We start from the raw sequence: 25,099 nt of genomic DNA, 5'->3' as shown, positions 1-25,099 counted from the left end.
GGAGAAATGCCAAGTCCTTCCAGAGGAAAACTAATGCTGATTCTGTGTGATATCCGAAGGTCCCGGAATGTATGTTAGGACATTTCCCCACCTGCTTGTTTCTTAAAGTCAGCAAGGGAATGTCTTACAGGACATTCTGCCACACTGGGTGCTGAGCCTAGGGGGCGCTGCAGCGCACCACAACTATGACATAGTGAATTATTATTATTATTTATTGAATTTATATACCACCCTATACTTGGAGGTCTCAGGGCGGTTCACAGAGAGGCAGGGGGTGCCAGAATTTGGCCTTGCACAGGCCGCTGCTGAAACAAAGTCCACCCCTGAAATGAATCCTGCAAACCACAGAAGCCAATTCCTAGGGGCCAAGGTCACTTTGGCCCTCTAAAAAGATATTTGAGAAGGCCGGCCCCCCAAAAAGTTGGTGGGTATTTCCATTTAAATGGTTTGCATACACCACATCTTGTGAGACATGTGGGGCATGGCTTATCCCTCCTAATATTTTATTCAAGTTGGCACCCCAAGAACTGTAGTTTGTTAAGGGTGCTGGGAACTGTAGCTCTTTTAGGGGGGGACTGTAGTTCCTAGGATTCCCATGATGGGGCCTGAAGGGATCCAAATGGTCTGCATCTTCCAGGCGTGCCTGGAGCTGTTCAGCGACCACCCGCTCAATCACCTTGCCCAGGAATAAAAGATTTTGGTTGAACAGTTGCTCTAACTCCACTTAAAGCAATCCTGTGGCCTTCCAGATGTTGCTGGGACTCCAACTCCCATCAGCCCCAGCCAACATGCCCAATGGTCAGGAATGATGGGAATGATGGGAATTGTAGTCCATCTGCAACTGGAAGGCCACACCTTCCTAATCCCTGATTTCAGAAAAACAAGGGTGGGACAATAATTAATGGGTTTAAATCACATGAAAGCGAAGTTTATTTCATAGAATCATAGAATCATAGAATCATAGAGTTGGAAGAGACCACAAGGGCCATCGAGTCCAACCCCCTGCCAAGCAGGAAACACCATCAGAGCACTCCTGACATATGGTTGTCAAGCCTCTGCTTAAAGACCTCCAAAGAAGGAGACTCCACCACACTCCTTGGCAGCAAATTCCACTGTCGAACAGCTCTTACTGTCAGGAAGTTCTTCCTAATGTTTAGGTGGAATCTTCTTTCTTGTAGTTTGCATCCATTGCTCGGTGTCCGCTTCTCTGGAGCAGCAGAAAACAACCTTTCTCCCTCCTCTATGTGACATCCTTTTATATATTTGAACATGGCTATCATATCACCCCTTAACCTCCTCTTCTCCAGGCTAAACATGCCCAGCTCCCTTAGCCGTTCCTCATAAGGCATCGTTTCCAGGCCTTTGACCATTTTGGTTGCCCTCCTCTGGACACGTTCCAGTTTGTCAGTGTCCTTCTTGAACTGTGGTACCCAGAACTGGACACAGTACTCCAGGTGAGGTCTGACCAGAGCAGAATACAGTGGCACTATTACTTCCCTTGATCTAGATGCTATATTCCTATTGATGCAGCCCAGAATTGCATTGGCTTTTTTAGAGTTCTGTACAAAATATTACCACCGATTGCTGTAATTGCAGCTGAAAGGTGTAATTGTATTTTTGTCTTTTTGTAATATGAGGAGTTGGAAACATGATAAATTGTTATATATGCAAATGATGCATAAGATGAGAGTATACCCAGAATGCATGGTTAATAAAGATTGATCCTAAGAAGGAATAATATTGCACATTTAGCAATGAAGGACATTCACATTATTCAATTGCAATTTGAAATGATTTTAGGTCTCCTGTTTGGGGATTGATGGGGTTTTATTTGGGCTCAGCATTTTATTATTAGGTTTAAATACAGTGTGAGCTACCTTAAGCTGCAAAAGAGGTGGGGTAAAGATATTTAAAATAAATTACGAATAGATAACAATCCTCTCAAAGCACAGGACCTCCAAAGTGCTATATATTTCAATGAAAGAGAGAGTGCTTAAAGGCAACAGATGCTGGATAGCTCAGTCAGTAGAGAATAAGGCTCTTAATTTCAGGGTTGTGGGTTCAAGTCCCATGCTAGGGGAAAGATTCCTGCATTGCAGAGGGCTGGACTAGATGACCCTTATGGTCCGTTCCAATTCTACAATTCTTTGAACCTGGTGATCATCCCTGAATATTGCAAGAGCAAATTCTATAGTTCAACTATGTGTAGCTGTGTGAAAAAGAACTTCCTTTCATTGCTTCAATAATTTCCAAGATTGAGCTGCATTGGATGTCAGGATGCTGTCAGTGGCTCCCGCCTGGTTGCCCAGGAAAGAATAAAGACAAGGAAAAGTTTCTTACTGTCCTTTTTTATTTCAGTCTTTACAGAGAGAGGTTATAGAACCCAGCCTCCTGGATAATGGTGTTTTCCTGAATGAATCTCCACACCCCCATCTCTCCCACTTCCTCATTTGTCATTCTCATAATCTCCTCTATGGGTGCTGCTATGTGCCCTCTGTCTTTGAGCTCTTTACTCTCCTACTTTTAAGGCTTGCTGGGTTCTGGGAGGTGGAGGGTCTGGAATGCTTTCTAATGACATTGTGCCAGCCGGGTGTTGTTCTGGTTCTCCCATGATTTTCCAACTTTCCCCCTCATTTGCCTCTGAGCTGCGACCTCCCTCATACCCCTGTTATAAATCTATACTGTCTTCCTCTTCCTCTTCCCTGGAAGGGTCAGGTTGGGGAGGCGGTCTCCACCATTCCTCCTCTGCCTAGTCCCTGACATCGGATAGCCTTGGATTGAAAAACTTCCCTTTCTCCATACCATGTGTAATCTAGTTGCACAGAGTTGCATAACTTAGTGGAAGCAGACGTCTACTCATGCAATGGATTTCTGCTCCCCCTCTCGCCAGGCAGCTCCCAACATGAAATCTTCTCCAGAGGATTCTCCAGCCCTCCAAAGCAAATTTTGGGGGGTGCAGGAGGATTGTAGAGGGAGGGAAATAAATCCGTTCCTGTAGAACAGGCACCAATGGATTTCACCCTATATTTTTAAGTAGTGCCTTGACACATATAAGTGAATAACACTGAAGAAATGGCTGCAGATACACAGGGACAGTGCAAAATGTAGTGCAAGACACATTCTGGACAGAGTAGCCTCTGTGGTGCAAAGGCAATATGTTTCCAATGAGCTCTTAACTCCAGCTAAATTTGTTCTTGCTATTTTGAAAGCTAAGCTTGCATGGCAGATTCTGGTTAATAAAGATAATGCAGTGCAGGAGATAGACTTCATATTACCTCAAGTTCAGTCTCTATAATTTTCCCAAGGGTTAAGATAAAAGACTTCTCCATTACTTGTCCTGGGAATACAACACCACAAAGTAAGGTGGGAAGGAAAGAAGATGAAAGCTCAAACACGATTAGATATACATGTACTACAGAGGAAGTAATTAAAACCCTGGATAGAAGAATTTACAAGATTTCAGGAACACATAAAATGCCCTCCACCGCTAGTAACATCCGGCGTATGCGTTTCTTCCTTTATAGCAATGTGTTCTTAGTTATTTGCCTTAGAAAAATATTCATATTCAACCTCCTTTGCCTACATTATGGTAATGAAAACCCTGTTCCTTAAAAAAAATGTTATCAGTGGCATAAGCTCACACTTGGGTTGCTAGATCTGAGCACAAAATTATCACATTTTGCTCCATTGTTATTGGGTTGTATTCAGTGCCCAGTGCTTGTGATCACATAATGAGAATTCCCTGCCCCTTCTTGACCAAAGCAGCTTCTTCTGAATTTGGGGAAAACTTCTGGAAAGACTTGACATGCAGTGGAATGGAGGAACTGGGAGAAATAGATCAGATACAGCTTGTGTTAATCTGGTGATTGAATCAATGTTAGTGCATAGTGCGCTCAAAAACAGTCAATGTGCCAACATTCACTCAAGTCCGATCAAGGTTCAGTTTTGCTCAGTTGCAACCCAGTAGAGTAGGGAGTGAAGCTCGCATGAAACGAAAAAAACCACAGACTAAACATAACTGAAACAAACACTTGGTTTATTGATATACAGAGCATGATATGAAACAGAATTATCAATGATATAGAAGTTAAATGGCTATGTTGGGAAACACTTAACTGTGTTTCCCCGCCTATTGTGTAGAGTTTTCTCTGCATTCCACTGGGTTGCTACTGAGCAAAAGCGGAACTTGTTTGGAATCCAATGACTGTTGATGCATTTGCTGTTTTTTTGGCATGGTTTGCACTAATGTTGATTTGATCATTGCCCCTTCTTCCTTCCTAGCAGGAAGAAGGGAAGAGAAAGAAGAAAATAAAAAGAGGGTGTTTGTGTTGGCTTGGGTTATTTTTATAACATGCATTGAGATTTGGTGCCTGTAAAAGGTCTCAATGTATACTCCTCAAAAATCCACAATGCATGAGAGGCTCTTTTTCAGTTCAGTTCCTGCTTGCATGGGCTCAGCATCTCTTACAACAAACATGCCCTTTCAGACATATCCACATTTTCCTGTATACTAGGACTGAACGCTATCTCTCCTTTCCATTCTGAACAAAGGAGAGGTACAAAGAATTTCTCTCCATGAATGAGTGAGTGCAATGCTGGGTGATGTAGGCACCTTTTTCCATTGATAGGAGGGCTGAGTTGGGGGTGGGGGCAGGGGACATGCCCATACCTTTTCGTGATCCTCTCCCCGCCCTTTTAGATGTGGCAGCCATTTTGTGTCGTGCCACACCCTTCGCCGTAGCCATTTTGTGAATAGTGTCCATAGCACTGCCTCAAAATTCCAAATGTGTCTAGTGACCCCAAAACGTTGGCGGCTCCTGATGTATGGAGTCCAAATTCTATGCTGAATCTCAGAATACATACTTATTTTATATTGGCATATTGTGGGCATGTCCTATGCTCACTGTATGACCAAGAGGATTCCATCCCCTTTTGCAAAATCTGTCCTTTGGCAGCTAGGGCTACTCACACGATCCATTTTTGTCCCACAGGGAGGAAAGGCTCACAATATTAAGCCATTTTCAGCTCAAAGCCAGGATCCTTGAACTGTATTTACCTGTGTTGAGTCAGCCTTTTCAAACTGCATTGGTTAGAGTCTCTGCAACATCATCACGAGCAGCACTGGAAATGAAAGACTTATGTCAGTGAACGTTATGGATATTGACTGGGAGACAAGCACCTGCAAACTCATTCAGCACGTAAAGCATTGAATCAGCCCTGAGTCAACTAGATAGCAGTTTTCCAGCACAGTTGTTGTGGCATGCCTTATCTAGAGTATACATGTTTGTACAGTCAATAATAGATGCCACATTATCATAATTCCCTAAATACATTGTTTACAATGGTTACTTCAATGCTTTTGAAAAATCAGATAAAGCTATACTACGCAACTGCAAGATAGCTTTGGGTGTCTAGTTTTCAGCAATGTTTTAGTGTTTGTGAGTAGCATACAATAGGTAAGGTACTAAGAAGATGCAAGAAGAAGAAGCCTAAAGAAAGTTTTACGATGCTTCTTTTGTTCACGGACCAGTTAGGTAAAGGTAAAGGGACCCCTGCCCATTAGTCCAGTCGCGGACGACTCTGGGGTTGCAGCGCTCATCTCTCTTTATGGGCCGAGGGAGCCAGCGTCCAGCTTCCAGGTCATGTGGCCAGCATAACTAAGCCACTTCTGGCGAACCAGAGCAGCGCACGGAAATGCCGTTTACCTTCCTGCCGGAGCGGTACCTATTTATCTACTTGCACTTTGACGTGCTTTCGAACTTCTAGGTTAGCAGGAGCTGGGACTGAGCAACGGGAGCTCACCCTGTCACAGGGATTCGAACCGGCGACCTTCTGATTGGCAAGCCCTAGGCTCTGTGATTTAACCCACAGCACCACCCGCATCATGGACCAGTTAATATGCTGTAAATTGGGTACCTTGTTAACTTGTCACCACTAGGTTGCCTTCCTGTGGTGGGACAACCAAAGATGATCTCTGAGGCCTGATAGGCATAAATATAGGGAAGAGCAGGACTGGTGAAAGAAAGCTGCATGGATCACATGACCTAAGCTGCTCTCAGGAGGACACTGTCCCATCACCATTATTGAAGTAAGAGTCAGCTGGCAGTCTGAGCAACTTCTGTACGTGGAATGGCGGTGCTACCTTGACCTTTGACTCAAACAGTAAAAATGTCCTAATGAAGAGGTGATTCCTTAGGTACCATAGTCATCTGGAGTTTGGGGGTACATTGCCAGCAATATGCTGATGACACACAGCTCTACTTCTCCTTTACATCTGCAGCTGAGGCAGTGGATGTGTTGGACCATTGCCTTTCCTTGGTAATGGACTGGATGAGAGCCAACAAACCTAAGCTCAATTCAGATAAGACTGAGGCACTGCCAGTGGGTAGTTCCCAAGTCCAGATGGATGGGAGGTAGCCTGCTCTTGAACGGGTTACACTCCCTCTGGAGGAGTGGGCACACAGCTTGAGGGTCCTTCTGGATCCTTTGCTGTCATTTGAGGTTCAGGTGGCCTTAGTGGTGCAGAGTGCCTTCCATCAGCTGCACCCCAGTGGCTCAGCTGTGCCCCTATCTGGACAGGGTCCAGGATCCAAAGTTCCATAATCAAGCATCAGTATTGAGCTTCAGCGGGCATCAGGCATTCTAAATACTGGCATACCTTTCCAGAACAGCAAAAAAAATCTATTTTCTTGATTTGTTCCTGACTCATCCATAGCTGGTGAAAATTATTAAGGGCTGGCATGGTATGTTCATATCTCACAGCCCCAATTAACCATTTTACTACTCTCTTCTGGACTAAATGATGTTTCTGGACCATTTTCAAGGGCAGCCTAACATATTATGTACTCCAGCAATTCAGATGGAAGGTTACTTGGGTGTGTGCTCAGCGAAAGCAAGACTATCCCCACCCAGGTACGGTTGTGGCTGCTGTGTCAGCCTCAGTCTCGGAGGCCGGCTGTACCTCTAGTGACAAAAATATACCTTGACATGTAATAAATTATTAGTTTAACACTGCAAACTTGCACTGGGTATTACGACTGTTTGAAGAGGCATTAAAAAGTGTGTTTTTTTCTGAAGAAAATAGTTGATTTAGTATGCTCCCCTTCACATTTCTGATTAGAGATCCATTTTCATTTTAAACACTTCTTTGCCAGCAAATGTTACTGCAGAAATACTCTATGAGATAAGTGAAGAAGAATTAAGCAACAATTGGGATTCATCATTGTTTTGCTTTGAGTCAGATCATCTGGCCCTGTTGCCTAATCCTTTTCCTTTAGTCTTTCCCTAAATGTGCTTGAATTGATGTTGGCACCTCAGAATCAGCGTACATGAGAAAAGTCATTGAAAGTAATGAAAGGAAATAGCTTGTCTGAGTAGAACACACTTAGCTCCATCTATTCTTATTGTGTTGCCTTGCGCATTTCTGCTGTTGCATCTGCCTTGTTTACCTCACCTGGCTTCGTTTAAACTGGAGAGCCAGAATTGAATCTGGGAGCTCCTGTATGCCAGACTTGTGGTTTAGCACTGAGCTATGCCCCATCACTATAAAGATCATATAAAGATTGTATGTAGTTGCAAAGTTTTGAAATATATCTTTATACCACTTGCCATTACAAATAGGTCTCAAAGAAGTTTGCAAAGGCTGGGTACTTCTCCTTCTCCTTCTTATTGCTGTATTAATATTCATTTGTATACAGCCTTTCATCTGCAGATCTCAAGGTGATTTGCAACATAAAAATACAATAAGAAGCCACAAAACATGAGAACAGCAAGAACAAAAACCACAGACCAATAACCCTCTCCCCCCATTACCAACTTAAAATACATCTACCTCATTAATTTTCTCAATTCAGATTGAAGCTGGTTTGGAGAGAAACCAGTCTGAATTGTTTTGGATCCAAAATTATAAACATAGAGTTGCATCTCTATTATGTGATATAGGCTAACTATTTCTTTCTCTCTCTCTTACAGGTTCTATGGACAGTCATTCAGAGTGACCCTAATGAATGTCTTTTGCATTTTTTAAAACCCATCTCTTTTTGTGGGGGATTCTTGGATCAACACTCTGTCCCTATAATGACTGAAACATCCGAAGGATGTGATTGACAAGAGGCTTGTGCAGTCTGCAAAGGATTCCCCCCCCCCCATTGATCAGTTTTGTACCTTGACTCCCCCAAAGAGAAGTATGCTCAGTGGCCCACACGGTTAGAGAAGAGTTGCCTCTCACTTGGGCAGTGAGAGAACTGGCATTTTGAAGATGAGTGCCCCGCTGGTTCCCAATAAGTCATGTTACAATTTATTGCAGGACAACAGAAACGAGATGAAGAATAACAATGAACGTATGGTGACCGTTGGAGACACGAATGCCAACCAAATCACATCAGAGGTTAGAACCTCTGGAGGGGAATTAAGGACAAATGATCTGTCAAGAGAAACTAGATGCCGGAATACAGGTGAGACAGAAAATAACACACAGTTAGATTCAGAGAGGAACAGACTTCAGGGCACTACTACTGGCCTATCAGAGTTTAGGCTGCATTCCACCACCAGCAGGGAATTGCATAAGGATTACAGGACTGATGGGGTGAAGGACTCTTCAAAACTACTCCCTATTAGCCGGGGACATAGTTTGTCCAATCTGAGGATGAATACAAATGAGACCTTTTCAGTGGTTCTTTCAAAAAGTGATGCTGATCTCATTCAGCACATTTCAAAGGAGAGAGCACCTAGAAGGATTGAGCCAGAAGGGATAAAGCGCCTTTCCTTGGGGAGATCAAGGAAACTGATGGCTAAAACGGAAGCTTTTGGGAAAGAATTTGTAGGTCGTGTATCAGGCAAGCGGTTGCTTTCCGCATCCTTGGATTCCATTGACACCTCGCACCATTTGATTGGAGACACCGAGAGATCTCGTAAAACATCCACAGACCACTTTTTAGGCGTGGTGTTTCGTCCAACTGATAGCGCCTCCGAGGGAAACATTGTCCGTTATTCTAAGCCACCATCTACCTCAGAAACAAAGAAAACAAATGTTGCAGCAACACAACCAGGTGCGGACAACCTTACAAATTTCAACAAACAAAGCACACCACACCCTGCTCACATAGATCTACATTTAACTGTAAAATCCAGTGAAATTTGGAGCAGATCAGAAGCACAAGTAGATCACCAGGGTGATAAGAGAGGAAAGGCGGAGTTGAAAAGCCCTCTGTATTCTCAGTCTAAGAGTATGTGTCAGCAAAAAATTGACAGGAGTACGCCGGTTGAATTTCTCGGATATCAGATGGAGGAAAATAATGTTGCAGGGCAGAATAAAAAGGATTATGGGTCTGAAGTATACAAGGAGAAATCACATCAGTTGCAGGAAGCTTGTCGCAAAGGAGAGAATCCATATTTAAATGAGGACTTTGACTCTGCCAGTGACAGGCTGGTAAGTAATAGTAATAACTCCCCAGGTTTAAGAAAGGGAGGTAGTCTTAGTGACAGCAGGTCGATGAACCAACTGAGTGAGTGTATAGCTGAAAAAGAAGAGGATTCTGCACTGCCTTTTGCTGGTGACAGCAAACACAGTGGCAAGCTGACACCTACAAGGAATAAAAACCTACATGATACTGATGCAACTTGCATTCAAGCAGCTGGTGGGCATATGCCTTTTATGCATAACACAAATCTGCCAGACTGCAAACTTCTAAACAGTAATGAAAGCAAACTAGTCAAAGGGAATAGTGATGTTGCGATGCTCATCTCTGATCAACCAAACGTGTTTAGTGCAGAGAATGCGTCAGATGATCATTCTAACATCCAGGGCTGTGGTTTAGATGCTACAAGTGTTTCAGTTCTGAGCAAGAAGACGGTCATTCTAAAGAGAAATCTTTCAAGCGACACTCCGGAGAGCTGTAAAATATCAGGAAGAACGGATACCTTTTTATGTGCCCCAACGCCTTTGCGCCCTGTGGCGGCTGTGAATGTCAGTAATCACACCACAGCATCAAGCAGTGGCTTGAAGGATCTCTATACACTTCATGTTGACAAGCTGCCATCCTCTGCGGTCCTACCTCCCATTGATGACACACAGTTGCTAAGCCTATCCCCTAAAGTGCCTAACAAGACTCCCTGTAACAGTGGCATCCCCAAACCCATCCTCATCCATGCTAAGGGCTCCCATCTGCCCAAGGACGATGGGGAGAGCAACGGCATAGAGAAGCTGGAAGACAAGCCTGAGATAAAACCAGACATCCCCAAGCCCAAACATGTGAGGCCTAAGATCATCACTTACATCAGAAGAAATCCCCAGGCAATAAGCCACCTTGACCATGCATTTGCCCCAGCTGGATTACCCTATGTGGCACCTCCTTGCAGCATGCCAATGGCCACAGAGCAGAAGGCTTCGAGCGATGGAGATATTAAAGCAGGCACCGTTCTCTATGACAAGTTTAAACCTGACTTGCAGAAGCCTCGGATTTACAGTTCTGGACTCGTGGTGTCTGGCATTAAATCCCCAAGCCATCATTTTGGTCAAATGGGTGAAAAGTTTATCCAGGAGGTAAGGCACACAGGATGGTTTTTGTATGTAGCACCTGGTTGTAGCACAAAGTGCATAAACACATGAGGGTCATCTGTCAGAAGCTGGAGTAAGATGTAGGTCAGTGATGAACAACACGGTGTCAGTGAAGTTAACTCTTAATTCAAAGAAACCAAAACAGCACAGGGCCAGTGATCCCAGCAACTCTTCCCAGTAGGCCTTGCCCTAATGAGGTTGGGAAGTTCTGAGAAGTTCTGTACAGACATCCAGTCCTGTTCAGTACAAGAGGAACCACAGGGTCAGACATTGGGTGTATGATTGCGATAAGCTCTGTATAGTTGGCCCCAGTTAGTAACCTAGCAGCTGCATTTGGGAAGTCTTTCAGGGACAACCCCATCTGAAACACATTGCAGTAGTCGTAAGGAATCATAGCATTGAGCCACAAACATGGCATGTTTAGAATAAATCATTTTTAAAATATATATATATATATATTTAAAAATCCTTTCACAAATATGACTTTAAAAGAGCATTTGCTCCACATAAATTTTCCGTTTTTATTTTCTGCTTAACAATGTATTCCCTTTTTCCTGTGCCATCTGAAAAAGATAAGAAGCAAGCACCCCCCCCCTACCTTGCATAGATAAATCAAGGTGGTTAAAAAATGCATTAACCAGGTATTTGCAGAATTCTTCTTTCCTTTTTAAAAAGCATTTGTTATTGCTGAATGGACATGTCCTATTAAAGCACAGTGTATATAATGAAGTCTCCAATTAACATGAGAAGTAGCTGGGACGCATTGTAGCTGTCCAGTCGCTGTGCTATTTATTTATTTTAATGGGAAGAGGTTTTACCAAAGTGAAATAGGCTAGTTTCATTAATGACTTCTGGAGAAAAAGCATACCTTTCTAAAAATGTAAGGAAGTAACATGCTGAAATACATTGCGATGGTTAAAAACAGCATTTCAGATAGTTTACAGAAGTTCTAACTTTATTTACATATAATTAACTTTCAGAAGGCTGAAATTATTTGGTGAACTATGCGAGCAGGAAGTAAAGATTATGCAGATGTAAAGCCTAGATCCTGTGTTCCATATGCTTTCCTACATATTTTACACCAAGATTACAGGGATGGAAAAAAAATACCAAACGATTTTCATTCATAGAAGCATGATACAACTCTTGGAGCACTGTAGCCACAAGGATCAAAGGATTTATAGCTGTCATTAAATTGCATTGTGTAAATGTATATAAATAATTGAAAATGCAGTGACATGACACAAGAATGTGTTGTAAATTAGCAGCAAAGTTAATCAAGCAGCCTAGGTAGTTTTGCATATTCAGCTTTTGGCAATTTTTATGATTAATTTCTAAAATAAATCTGGCTTTGCCTTCCAAGCTGTTTTGTTTTGTTTTTGAAAAATCAAAATCTTAAAAGCAAAGTGCAAAATAACAGCCAGATGCTAGTTTGTAGCTTAAATCACCAACCGGATTCCCCTTCAAGGATGCTTTAAATTGTGTGTTGGCAAACTGAACAACCGTTCAGGAACCTTTCTTAATCCTGAATATTCCTCAGCACTGTTGTTTTTACGCAATTCCTGATCACAGGTGCATTTGTCTTTTTTGCTTGTTTGCTTTCTTAAAATTGCTGCCCTGCCCTTTTCGCACATGTTCAAAAGCAACCTTGCAAAAACCTGCTGGGGTTCTTGTCTTCCAGGAGCTGCCTGCAGGACACTTCCAGGTGTAACCATTCGCCAGGATTATAGGAAAGTCAGAGCTGGGCTGACAAGGTGAACGAGCATGTTCGCTGTCATCTCTCTCTCTCTCTCTCTCTCTCTCTCTCCTTCCATATGGCAGCCACCTGCCAGCATCTACTGAAATAGAGTAGAAATATCAGAGATTGTATGGTGCAGTTTATATTTCCCTGGGCAAGTTCCAGAGCTATGCAGGATTCCGCCCTGCAGTGGTGGCCTTTGTTAATTTAACTGACAAATTCAAGTTGCCCAATGAAAGCTCATTTGGAGTTCTTGCACAACAAACCCGCTCCCCCCAAATGTGGACCTCCTGCAATAAGAAAAATGATGGAGAAATGCAGCAAAAAGTACTTTAAAGCAACCTTGTCGAGCATCTCTGCAAACAAATCAAAGTGAATGCTCCTTAAATAGCCAATATTGCCTAATCGCCTTGCTAAGAAATCAGGATTGATGCTTAAGAGCAGGTCACCCAGAAGTGCCCTTAGTGAGCAATTTCCCTTTGGGAGAAATAGAGCAACTGCTGAGCAGGCAGAGTTATTTTCTGCAGGGCTGGGGGACATTTTTCATCCTGAGGACCACTTTCCCTTCTGGGCAGTCTTCCGGGGGCCACATGCCACTGGGGGGTGGGGCCGGAGGCAAAAGTGAGTGTAGTGATGAATATGAATGTTACTATTATTTATTAATTTGTGAACTGCCTTCCGCAGCCTTAAAAACAGCTAAAATAAGGTTAAAACAACAACAACCAAACTCTACAGGAACAACTGAGTACAATATGGGTTTTAAAAAGAAACAAAATAAGCACCTACGGCAGAGGCCTTTTCATCTAGCTGCAAAAGCTTGTCAAAACAAAAATGCTTCCAATTGCTTTCAGAAAGATCAGCAAGTTCAGTGACACATGTCAGTCAGACAAAAACACTTGAGCGTATAAAACAATGCTGGTGCGACCTGGGGAAAGAGGGTACATCCTGGGGGAAACCCCAAGGGCCCAAGATTCCCTACCCCTAGATTATGGGGGGGAGCAGTATTTACACACAAGGGGATCAGTTTAATATTTGATGCCGCTACTAAAATCATGTTGATAAATACATTAAATACTTACTATTAATCACTTTAAAAAGATCAGTTGATGTCAGTGGGAGGGATATTGACTGCAATTCTATACTGTCATCCCTTGGGTTACAGCTGCTTCAGGTTGAGTTTTTTTGGGTTGCGGACCGCTGAAACCCGGAAGTACCGGAAAAAGCTTACTTCGTTTCGGTGGTAGTGCATGCGCTGAAGTGCTAAATCGCGCTTTGCGCATGTGCAGAAGTGCTGATTTGCAGACGCAGTTTGCGAACGTGCATCCCGCACGAATGACATTCGCAGCTCGAGCTTCCACTGTACGTACTTACCTGGATGTAAGTCCCATTGAACTCAATGGAGCTTACTTATGAGCAGATATATATAAAATTGCAGCGTTAGGCTGCATGTTTAATTATCCCACTGAAACCAAGGAAGTATAAATGTGTCACACTTTGGCCAGATTGTGCCCAGTGCTCCCCCCCCCCCCTTTTTAAGAAAAAAGGGTCCCAGTGCTCACCATGAAGTTATTACAGCAAGTGCCACACTTTTAACATGGGGGGAGGGAGGGAGATGCCAGTACTGTGTACCCTTGAGTACCCCCCAGAAAAATGCACAACTTGTGCCCATTACTTGGAGGTAGGCATAATTGAAAGCAATGATTTATTTAGAAATAAAATTTAGACTGCAGCACGATTTCTAAATGGTAAACAGCAAATCACAATGCAATCGTCCATATAAAACTTGTAACACTAAAACCAGAATAAAACTCTGCGAAAGTTATCAAGTCCAGCATTAAGAGCTGGCAAAAGCTTCAGCAAACAAGATATGTCTTTAGAATATATCTAAAACACATAACAGATGACACTTCCTGCACAGCACAGGGAAGATAGTTCCAAGTATAAGCACAGCGACGGAAAATGCTCATTTCCAATGAATTTGTGATAGGATTACATATGTGAATCATGGCCTGCATATAAAGCATTGCAGGGCCAGTATCTTGTTGTGGAAATTTCATTTTTTATTGCTTGGTTGGGACAGGGGCAAGCACAGGGAGGGATCCATTAATCACTCACACAACCACCATCACCACCACAAATCCATTCACGATAACATACATAAATTTAGGAAGATTAATTCTTTTGTCTACATTGATACATTTATATTTAAATTGTTACTAGATACCACCTTTTAATTCATTTCTCATTAATCAGAGCATCTGAGTGTCCAATACATTAGTGTCCAGTTACTTTCCCTGCTAAATGTTTTCCAATTCCTCTCTGTAAAACAAAAGACAATGAGCACGTATAAAAGCAGACTCCACTAGCTTACTGTCTAATCAAGAACAAAGGTGATTAAAATGCCCTGCTGAGTGGTGGAATCCTGTACATAAGGAACTGCTCGGAAATACAGTGGTACCTCGGGTTAAGAACTTAATTCGTTCTGGAGGTCTGTTCTTAACCTGAAACTGTTCTTAACCTGAGGTACCACTTTAGCTAATGGGGCCTCCTGCTGCCGCTGCACTGTGGGACCATGATTTCTGTTCTCATCCTGAAGCAAAGTTCTTAACCTGAGGTACTATTTCTGGGTTAGCGGAGTCTGTAACCTGAAGCGTCTGTAACCTGAGGTACCACTGTAAGCCTGTGGCGCTTCGTCCCACGCAAATGTGTGTAGGATTGTAGCGATTCCCTTTGCATCAGGACTTTTTTTCCAGCTGGAACTCACCAGAACTCAGTTTCACCACCTCTCAGGTGGGCGCCACTGCCATTCTAAGAGAATGAGGGAGGTGTTCATGGTGAGAAAAATAGCACTGCTTTGCCTGTTTGTTCACAAGGAAGCCCCACTCAGTGGGACTTATGGTACTCTCAGTCCTAAGTGTTCCAGAAATTCTATATCCAGTTGAACTTAATGAGGCTTTGTTGTTATTAACATGCCCTCCAGCATTCCTCAGATGAAAACAGGGACATTTCTCACTCCCGCACCAACTGACCCCCCCATCTTTGTCCCCCCTCCTGCAGAGCATTTCCTATTAGAAGAAAAGAAATGGGACACAGCACACACACCCTCCACCGTCCCAAGAAAGCCCCTTAATCCTGATTTTATTTTACTCTTTGGTAAATTTGCAAAAAGAAAAACGCACAGCAATAAATACATTTTAGAAAGGCACAGGATTAGACGCGGATGCACAAAGCATTTCTATTTTTAAAAAATCAAGACTTCTTGGGCCCTTCCGCTCCCCCTTTCATCCCTCCCAGGGCGGTCTTGCTATCTCCCTGCCCCTCAGAGCTGGTACACCACACAGGGCTGAGCCTTGGTGGCAGCGGCCATTCCTCCTCCTTGCCTACTCTCCAGCACCTACTACAAGCTCCCCACAGGAGGAGGCCAGCTGTGGCAGCCATGGAGAGGCAATGGGTTACACCCTCACTGCTGCTGTCCCTTGTCTTCACTTGGCAGTGCTAGCAGGCAGAATAGGGACATTCTAGGATCAAATCAGAAACTGGGACAGCTTTCGGGTTTCCGCGACTGCCCCTGGAAAATCGGGACACTTAGTTCAGTGGTACCTTGGAAATCGAACTGAATCCATTCCAGAAGTCTGCTCGACTTCCAAAACATTTGGAAACCAAGGCGTGGTTTCCGATTGGCTACAGGAAGTTCCTGCAGCCAATCAGAAGCCGCGTTGGGCGTTTGGGTTCCAAAGAACATTTGCAAACCGGAACACTCACTTTCCAGGTTTGCAGTGTTCAGGAGCCAATGCGTTCATCTCACAAGGTGTTCGACTTCCAAGGTACGACAGTACTGCATATATTAATCACCTTTTACATGTGTCTCAAGGTGTTTTGCAGACATACCATAAAAAGCTGAAATGGGTTTATTTTTTTAAGTACAAAAACAAAAGACAATAGGATTGCACTGTAGGTAACCTTTGTGTGTATTCAGCCTTACCAAATAATTTTCAAGCAATCATAATCGAACGCCACCATTTGATGTTCTGTTGTGAAAGGTAGCCTATCACTTTTTATTCAGAGAGTGCTGCATTTTCCACCTCTACATACCAAACCAATGCTGGAAAGCAGTGATCTCGGTTCTTATAAGCAGTTATGCAAACGCCATATATTTTGTTTCTCAAGATACCTTTCTTGCCGTAACTTTTTTTGTATTTATATTTGTGCAGGTTGGGGAAAGGCCTGTGAAAGGAGAATTTTGTCCTCCACCATACACTCACTATGAGGTGCCTCCAAGCTTTTATCGCTCTGCAATGATACTTAAGCCTCAGTTAGGACTGGGAGCAGTTTCCAGATTACCGTCTGCAAAAAGCAGGATTTTGATTACAAGCCAGAGGTCTTCAGCAAGCTGCATCCATCCGCAAGGGCCAATAGCCAGTTCTCCTCCACTTTTTCATCCAGATAATTCAGGTAACCATCTTCACTGTCTGTCTTTTAATTACGGTGGTCAGTTTATTTTCTTTTAAAAAAGCGGGGTGGGGGTGGGGAGATATCAAAATGAACAGAGCTGGGGCCTGTTCCTAGCATGGTCTAATCATAGCGATTAAGTCTAATAACAGTGATTAAAGTTATTTGCTCAATTTGCGTATAAAACTTCTATCTTGCACATTAATTAATGGATCCACTTCCAGTGTGGGAAGTGTATCCATACAGTCAAATGGTTACTGCAGAGAAATGCCCTCACTGAAGGGCAAAATTTGTTGGGAATACACAGTGATCTTACTAATTAATTTTTATAAAATATGTGCCAAAATGAACAATATTTGTAAACAGGTTGTGAAGTTATCCAGTGGCCATGGGTACCTGAGTCTCCACTCAAAACTAAGTTAATTGTGGAATTACAGTACTTTAACTCATGCCATCATTTTTATTCTTAACACAAAATTCAACTTTGTGTTTCTTTTTTTAAGGAAACATGAAAACTATGCCAAATGTATACCAGTTTTGGAACTGAGGGCAAAGATAAGTACTTTTAGGGTCCCCAGAATGTTAACCCAGAATCCCTACTTCTGAAAAGGTTTTTTTTTCTCCTTTTTTGCATGTATTTGGGATAATAATAGCTGCACTGTCCTGCTTCTTCAGCAAATAGGGCTTCTTTACTATGTAATCCCAACCATTCAGGGACTTCATAGTGAGCCTGATGTTATCATAAGCCTGAATAGTTTGCAATTCCATAATTCCCTGGAAAAGGGCATGCAGGACTTAAATCTCTGGCTACCTAATTACATTTAAAGATTTTTAAAGGATTTCTTGAGGATGGAAGCCTCTTTGTTGCCGAGATTTCCACAACCTTCAAAACAAAACAAAATTAAATAAAGCAGCAGCAGCAGCAGCAGCAATTTTCACCCTCCATTTGGAGGCACTGTGCATTTCTAAAATAATGTGTCTGACTCCATTCTGTTAACAAGATAAAATTCCATCAATATGTCCAGTATTGGAAGACTGCACTGTATTGTAAATAATTATATAATTTTTTGCCTATACTGATGGTTGATCTCACCATCTTTGGGAGCTCTGTGTTTGATTGATTTTAAGTTACACAGTACTTTTTGTGGAGTGATTGCTAAGGCCAGTACATTTTTCTGGGGGGGACGCAGGGGTACGCATACCCCTAAACAATTATTTATCTGTTTATTTATTTCAACTGCATCAGACCAATATGGCTACCTACCTGAATCTACCCCTAAACATTTTGTGAATCTTTGTACTTTTGCCCATTTGCTGTATTTATTTCCCCCCGATTTGAACTATTAAATGGTGATTTTCTTGAGTAAGAGGTTTAAAGACTGTCTCAAGGCAAATCTAAAAAAATGTAGTATACAGTGGTACCTCAGGTTAAGTACTTAATTTGTTCTGGAGGTCTGTACTTAACAACAGAAGCAGACTAAGAATCATAGAAATGTAGAGTTGGAAGGGGCCATGAGGGTCATCTAGTCCAGCCCCCTGCACTGCAAGAATCTTTCACCCAATTTGGGGCTCAAGCCCACAACCCTGGGATTAAGAGTCTCATGCTCTACTGACTGAGCTACCCAGCCTATGCCCAGAGTATTCTGTTTGTGACTACTTGATTGCCTGAAAGTACTTAATTATAGTCCCAGGCCTTTTCCCAAGACTGAAGAATTTACCTTAAGCATAGTGCTTTACCAACAAGACTAGCAGGCAAAGTTACCAATTACTTCCACCTGATCTTGCCTGATCTTGACTTTCAACTCTAAGCCTCAGCATCTAGACATTTGCAGTATATGCTGAACCACTAACACAGTTTTAAAAAGACTTCATCTTGCTGCAATACCTGGGGCAGACCCAATGTGCCGCCAGAAAGTTTTATCTTCACTTGATGCAGAAAGCTCTTAATTCTTCCACAGCATGGCATACGGGGGCTCTCAAGGAAAGCTAACAGTGTTTGCCCTGAAAGCAGCTGATGCTGATATCCCAGTGCCTCTGTTTTCAGAGAACCACCAAAGCAAGACATTAAAAAGGTTTATTGGTTTCAAGCTGCTGTAGCCTTTGTTGGATGACTGGTTTTTTATAATGTGTTACGGTAGGGGGGAGAGAAAATGGATAATGGCATCTTTGTCAGTGGTCAGCATTTAGATAGATCCCCTGGGTGGCCCCTGCAAGTAGAAATGCTCAGCTGAAGTATCTTTACCTTTAAATGAATGAACCAAGACAAATTTCAGAGGTAAGGAGGTAATTCTCTCTTTCTAATACAAATGTACATACCCAAGTACAGTGGTACCTCAGGTTACATACGCTTCAGGTTACAGACTCCGCTAACCCAGAAATAGTACCTCGGGTTAAGAACTTTGCTTCAGGATGAGAACAGAAATTGTTATTCAGTGGTAGCAGGAGGCCCCATTAGCTAAAGTGGTGCTTCAGGTTAAGAACAGTTTCAGGTTAAGAACAGACCTCTGGAACGAATTAAGTACTTAACCCGAGGTACCACTGTAACATGCTCCACTCCACTTGCCCTGGTCTAGGAAGAGAATTTTTTCCAATAAATATATACATATGGGTACACCCAACCCCCAACCCCCTCCTTCTGCATTATGATGCTCATCCCATCTCCCTGAATTGATGGAACTAAATAATTTAAATAGATGCCATGGGAGACTGCTGTTCTACCTGCAGTTTCATAGGCAGTATACCTCTGAATACCAGTTGCTGGGAAATGCAGTTTTATGCAGAATTCACATTTATCTGAGTTTCACAATATGCTTACCAACCTTCCCACCCCCACCCCCGGATAAAAATGTATATATTAGGGGAAAGTGGGTATAAAATGTGTATATTAGTGAAAATATAAAAATGCATTTTATTAAAATAAATTGCTCGCAAATATGTGTAATAGGCCAAACTGTATACAAGTTGCACATATAATAGTTTAAATATGCACTAATGTGCACCTTTTTAAAAGGCACTCATGTACGGTCATATCCAGAATCAGTGGACTCCCCAAGTCCCGAACCTGGGAGCCACTCAGCTACAAACCTGATTTATATATCTCTAGCTGTTACTGCTGAAACTCAGTTCTTTCCCATGGAGCAGCCATCATCATGTCTACTTTAACCCTTCATCATCTCCCTGCATGATTTGCTGTATTTGCTGTGCCACGGCGAACGCATCCACTACGGCAGTTTTCAGATGTCCTTATAACTCCAGTTAGATCTGTCTTTTGTCAGCCAATCTCTACTTGGAAACACTTTAAAGTCCTCTAACAGGGGACAGCGAAAGCATCAAAGAGACTGATTCTTGTAGAGCACAGACAATGTTTAATTCTGAAACTGCCTTCAGGCAGCTACGAAATGGAGCATTTCTTCTTGCTTATTTTGACAGATCAACTGAAATTAATACCGGAGATTAAAATAACATTGTCTGGATCTCTGATCCTTGAAGAAAAGTTGCTGGTAGCTGTAGTCAGTCACCCCACTGCTGTTCAGTGAATACTAACAAACTTTGGATAAAACCATCATGTTTGCATAGAAGCACTTGTCCACGGGAGGCAGTGGAGCAAGTTAGAAGAAGAGTCAAGAGCAAACAACAATCAGAAGCCAAGGGTAGGAGTCAGAATTGAAGAACAAGGCTTTGAAGAACGCAAGACACTCCAGAGCTCAAGCAAAGCACCACTGAGACTTGGAACCTACCTATATTCCATCCTGCCCATGTGAAGCCAATGACCATCCTGGTGGGTGGAGCCAGACCAGAGCACTGAAAGACTCTGGTTGTACATTTCACCACATGGGGCATTGGCCAATAGGTCCTGACACACTGTAATAAAGTGGCAGGAAGCAAAAGACGGATTCTATTATCTCGGCTGTGTAGTCGACTGTAAGCCATTCAGTTTAACCTGCCTGAAGGCGAGTTAAAGTATTACACTTTCAACAATTGCTCCACCTTGATGGTGTTCCTGGTGTAACATTTTAAAACTCTTTATGGTGTCATAAGGACAGCTCCTTATCCTTAGGTGTGGTGGTGCTTGAGTACGGCTGCTCCATGACTTGGGAAACTCTGAAATGTTTCACCCTCTACGGGGATTGTTATTTGGCACCATGGGGAAAGTCCTTTTTAGTATGCTGCATGAAAAAGGTTGTGATGTTTAAATACGGCTATCCTGTATCTAAAGCAAGCTTTCCTGTGCTGAAAGCCTTCCTATTAGAACCTATGATTTTCTGGAAATCCTTCAAAATGGAGATTATACCCCTGTTGAGCAAGTAATTAGGAAATTCTAAATAATAAAGACATCAGACAGAAGATGGATGTGCTATAACTCTTCGTTAGAAGACAGTATTAAATTTTACCATTACACTTAATTTGCTGCTGAAAAATGTATTTCCCTGCAGGAGGATGGCACCCTGCCATTAAGTTTCTTTCACATTTGCTCTGACAGCCTAGCTGTAATGTCAGTGCCCCCCATTGAATATAATCCTATCTGTGTTACGCTTGGATTTTCTATCAGTAGTCCCAGTTAGTGCTGATTATCATAAATACGGTCGTGTACTGGATTCTCCATCCCATCAGAGCGATGAAGGTGACTTGAGTGGCCTGACCACGGCCAGCCCCACAGCACAACAAGGACGTTGGCTCCTGAAAACAAAAGGGTTGTCCCAGCCACTGGAGTGATGGCAAAGGAAGCCCTGGCACCAAGGAGAAGGAATATTGCAACTCAGCCACCTAAGGCAAGGGAGAAGCAGTGGTCTCATGAGAGGCCAGGAGGCCTAAGAGAGCATACCACACAATATATTAAGGAAGGGGCATTGTCTGAAGTTATTTGCAGCCAGCATTTCTGAATCCAATCAGAGTAAAGCAGGGGAGAGGAGGATCAGGGTGACTTTCTAACCTTCTTCCCTGCACGGCTGAGGCCCCTACAAAGCACCCACCTGGGGTGTGTGGGATATCTTTAACCGTTAATATCATTCTTTTCATTTTCATGTTTAAAACCTACAAAAACCAACCAAAGTTATTGTAGTACCTTATATGTTTCAGCTGGAATAGATCAGTTAGCAGAGCATGAAACCCTTAATCTCAGGGTCGTAGGTTTGAGCCCCACATTGGGTGAAAGATTCTTGCATTGCAGGGGGTTTGCAGTGTTTCCCAACCTTGTGCCTCCAGATGTTTTTGGCCTACAACTCCCATCATCCCTAGCTAGCAAGACCAGTGGTCAGGGATGATGGGAGTTGTAGGCCAAAAACATCTGGAGGCACAAGGTTGGGAAACACTGGACTAGAGGACCCTTGTGATCCATTCCAGCTCTACTGAAAAACGCCTGCTCAGCTCTAGTCTAGTGCTTTTAACTCCACTGGTAGTGGTGGTGGTGGTGTGTTTAAAAGATGCCAACTTGAAAAAGGCCAAAAGAATTGCCTGCTTTAGATCCTAAGACTGTTCGTTTCCAATAAACACAGCCCTGCAATGCAATTTTTGCTTCCTGACGTTTTCATATAACATTTTTAATTTCCACCCCCAGTTGATCTCAAAAAAGGCCCGAATCCAAATGCTACGAAATCAAACCTTCCGAAGCCATGTCAGTCTGGACTTCGCCCTCCTGGTTATTCCCGCTTGCCGGCCGCTAAACTAGCAGCCTTTGGCTTTGTCAGGAGCTCCAGTGTCTCATCAATCTCAAGTAACCAGTCGAATGACAGCGTCCAGAGTGATCAGAGCAGGACAGCCAATCGTAAGTCAGGGAACATTATTCCCACTCTAGATATGAGCAAGGTTCATTGCAGGGGGGGGGGGGCCAGGAGAGAAGAGGATGAAAGAGAAAATTTAATCTCTACTAGGATGTTTCTAATGGTTGCTTTTTCCTCAATGCACATTTCTGCTGGTACGGAATCTTCTTTGCCTACCTTTGAATGTTATGAAAATAATGATGGATGAATAATTTCGGATGACAAATTGCTTGGATGGGTTTTACTGCTTCAAAAAAAAAAAGGCATCTTGCACAGTTCTGCGTTTTCTTTTTTTACCTGTTTGATGAATTATCCCTCTTCCAAGCTGATGTAAGTAAATAAGTGCAAGTAGGTGTCCTGCATCAGCACACAGCAGTTATGAAATACACGCACTTCAGGGGAAGATTATGTGAAGTAAGCAGTCTATTCTTTCTCGTTTGCTCTTGTTCCGTATCTCTCTTCAACGGGGCGAGCCAATCTCGGTTCAAGAAGCTAATGAAACCATGCTAGGGATTTTTAAAAGGATCAGAATTTTGCTGTTCCTCCCCTCTCCCTTAGCTATGGTCTCCTTTTCAGCTGTGGGGGAAAAATCCTTGGCTGAAATGTCACCTCAAATCCTATTTTCTGTTGCTAATGTTAATTTTATTAAGTACGAAAGAACCGCATGATGCAGACCGTGCTCCTTATGGGATGTATATGCATGTGCCGTGCGCCAGAAGCACAAGCGGGGATTGGAGGATTTTAATTTTTTTCCTAATGCCAGTTCCTCTCTTTGAAGACCAGCTTCAGCGTGAACCGTGTCAATTTCAAAGCAACTGTTATCACTCTCGAAGTGGTTCAAATTGAAGGTGCCAGCTTCCATGAAGTGCCAGAGGCTTTTGGATGCTGTAGAGACCTAAATCTTTCAGTGTTTATGCTAATTTTAAAATAATTACAATAAATAAAACAAAACCAGGCTACAGCCGATCCTAACGACTTCCTTACGCTTGCATAGTAGGTTCGGTAAACCGGAGCAGCAGCAGTGTGGGATATTGAGTTTAGCGGCTGCAACTACAAAGATAATGTTATATATGTAGATGCCTTGATCTTGGTGCTCTGTCGTACACTGTAGGATGCATGGGAAAGGTTTAAAGAGACAGGGCGGAAAACGTACATCCACAGCACAGAGCCCACATAAATGAGATATCTCAAGCCCAGAGTAGAATTGCACAGAGGGACGAACACTTGCATTCCCAGTGGCGAAAAATATTTTAGTGGAAATAAACTGTTAACCATTCTTACATCATTGTTAAATTTATTAAATTTGTGTGCTGCCCTTCATCCGGAGATCACAAGGCAGAAATTCAAAATGAGAACACAAAATGCATAATAAAAACAAGAACAAACCAATAGCCCCCCTCTCAAAAACACATTTAGGAGGACATAGAATGTTAATCAACCAAAGGCCTGGTTGAAGAGGAAGGTTTTAGCTTGGTGCCTAAAGCTATTTAATGAAGGCGTCAAGTGAGCGTCCCAGGAGAGAACATTTCTCCAGTGGGGAGCCACCACAGAAAAGGCCCATTCTCGTGTTGCCATCCTCCAGACCTCCTGTGGAGAAGGAACATGAAGAAGAGCTTCAAATGATGATCGCAGGATCCGGGTCAGTTCATAGGAGAGGTGAACCTTGAGGTATTGCAGTCCTGAGCCATTTAAGGCTTTATAAGTCAAAACCAGCACTTTGAAGTGGGCCCAGAAACTGACTGGCAGCCAGTGTAATTGGGTCAGGATTGGCATTATATGCTCAAACTGGCTTGCCCTGGTGAGCAAGCTGGCTGCTGAATTCTGCACCGGCTGAAGTTTCCAAACCGTCTTTCGAGGCAGCCCCATGGATGACACATTGCAGTAATCTGACCTAGAGATTACCAGGAATTAGGCTATCCCTGTCCAGATCCCTGCCACAGAGGCCACCTATGCCTCAAGCAACAGCAAAGGAACCAGAAATACTTACCCACTCTTACACAACAATACAGTGGTAGCTCTAGTTGCGGGCTTAATCCGTTTCGGGGTGCCATTCGCACTCCGAAAAGTCTGCAACTAGAGCGCCTCTTCCGCACATGTGCATGGCGCAATTGAGCGCTTCTGCACATGCGTGAAGCAGGGGATTGCTTTTGCACATGCGTACATGGCAAACCCAGAAGTAAACCCTTCCGGGTTGGCCACGTTCGTAAGATGAAAGTCCGTAACGAGAGCGGAACGCAACTAGAGGTACCACTGTACATTCAGAATATGCCAAAAATGGCTTGCAAGTGGGAAGGTTTGTGTCTTAAGACAGTTGGCATTGGTAAAGGGCTGCTTGAGAGGCTGTCCCATCATTTACAGTACAATCCAACACATGTTTGCTTAGAATAAAGTCCCATTGAATTCAGTTGATCCACTGGGAAAACACAGTCGGTATCATAATTCTGTGTCATCAAAAGGTTTTCATGACCCCTCAAGACACCTGAAATGTGGGGTCACAAAAATTGGGTCACACTCACTTTTACACTTCTCTCAATCCCCGAGGACTGAGCATGGATTAATTCGGTGCTAAGTCCAAAAAGAGGGAAATAAAGATGAGTCATC

At 43.0% G+C, this 25,099-nt stretch overlaps 1 protein-coding gene across 3 annotated transcripts in view; it reads left to right on the top strand.

The window, feature by feature from the left end:
* MTUS2 (microtubule associated scaffold protein 2) overlaps positions 1-25,099 on the top strand; it is a 308,937-nt gene that overhangs the window by 107,385 nt on the left and 176,453 nt on the right. For all 3 annotated transcript variants that reach the window (XM_083736063.1, XM_083736064.1, XM_083736062.1), the window contains 3 exons: positions 7,972-10,540; positions 16,505-16,745; positions 22,297-22,503. In XM_083736063.1, the coding sequence (XP_083592189.1) occupies positions 8,258-10,540; positions 16,505-16,745; positions 22,297-22,503 (2,731 nt within the window). In that variant the 5' untranslated portion in view covers positions 7,972-8,257. The remainder of the gene's footprint in view (positions 1-7,971; positions 10,541-16,504; positions 16,746-22,296; positions 22,504-25,099) is intronic.

The sequence above is a fragment of the Podarcis gaigeae genome (genome assembly GCF_964106915.1).
Source record: "Podarcis gaigeae genome assembly, chromosome: 4".
NCBI classification, from domain to species: Eukaryota; Metazoa; Chordata; class Lepidosauria; order Squamata; family Lacertidae; genus Podarcis; species Podarcis gaigeae.
This window is presented reverse-complemented; position numbering and strand designations above follow the sequence as displayed.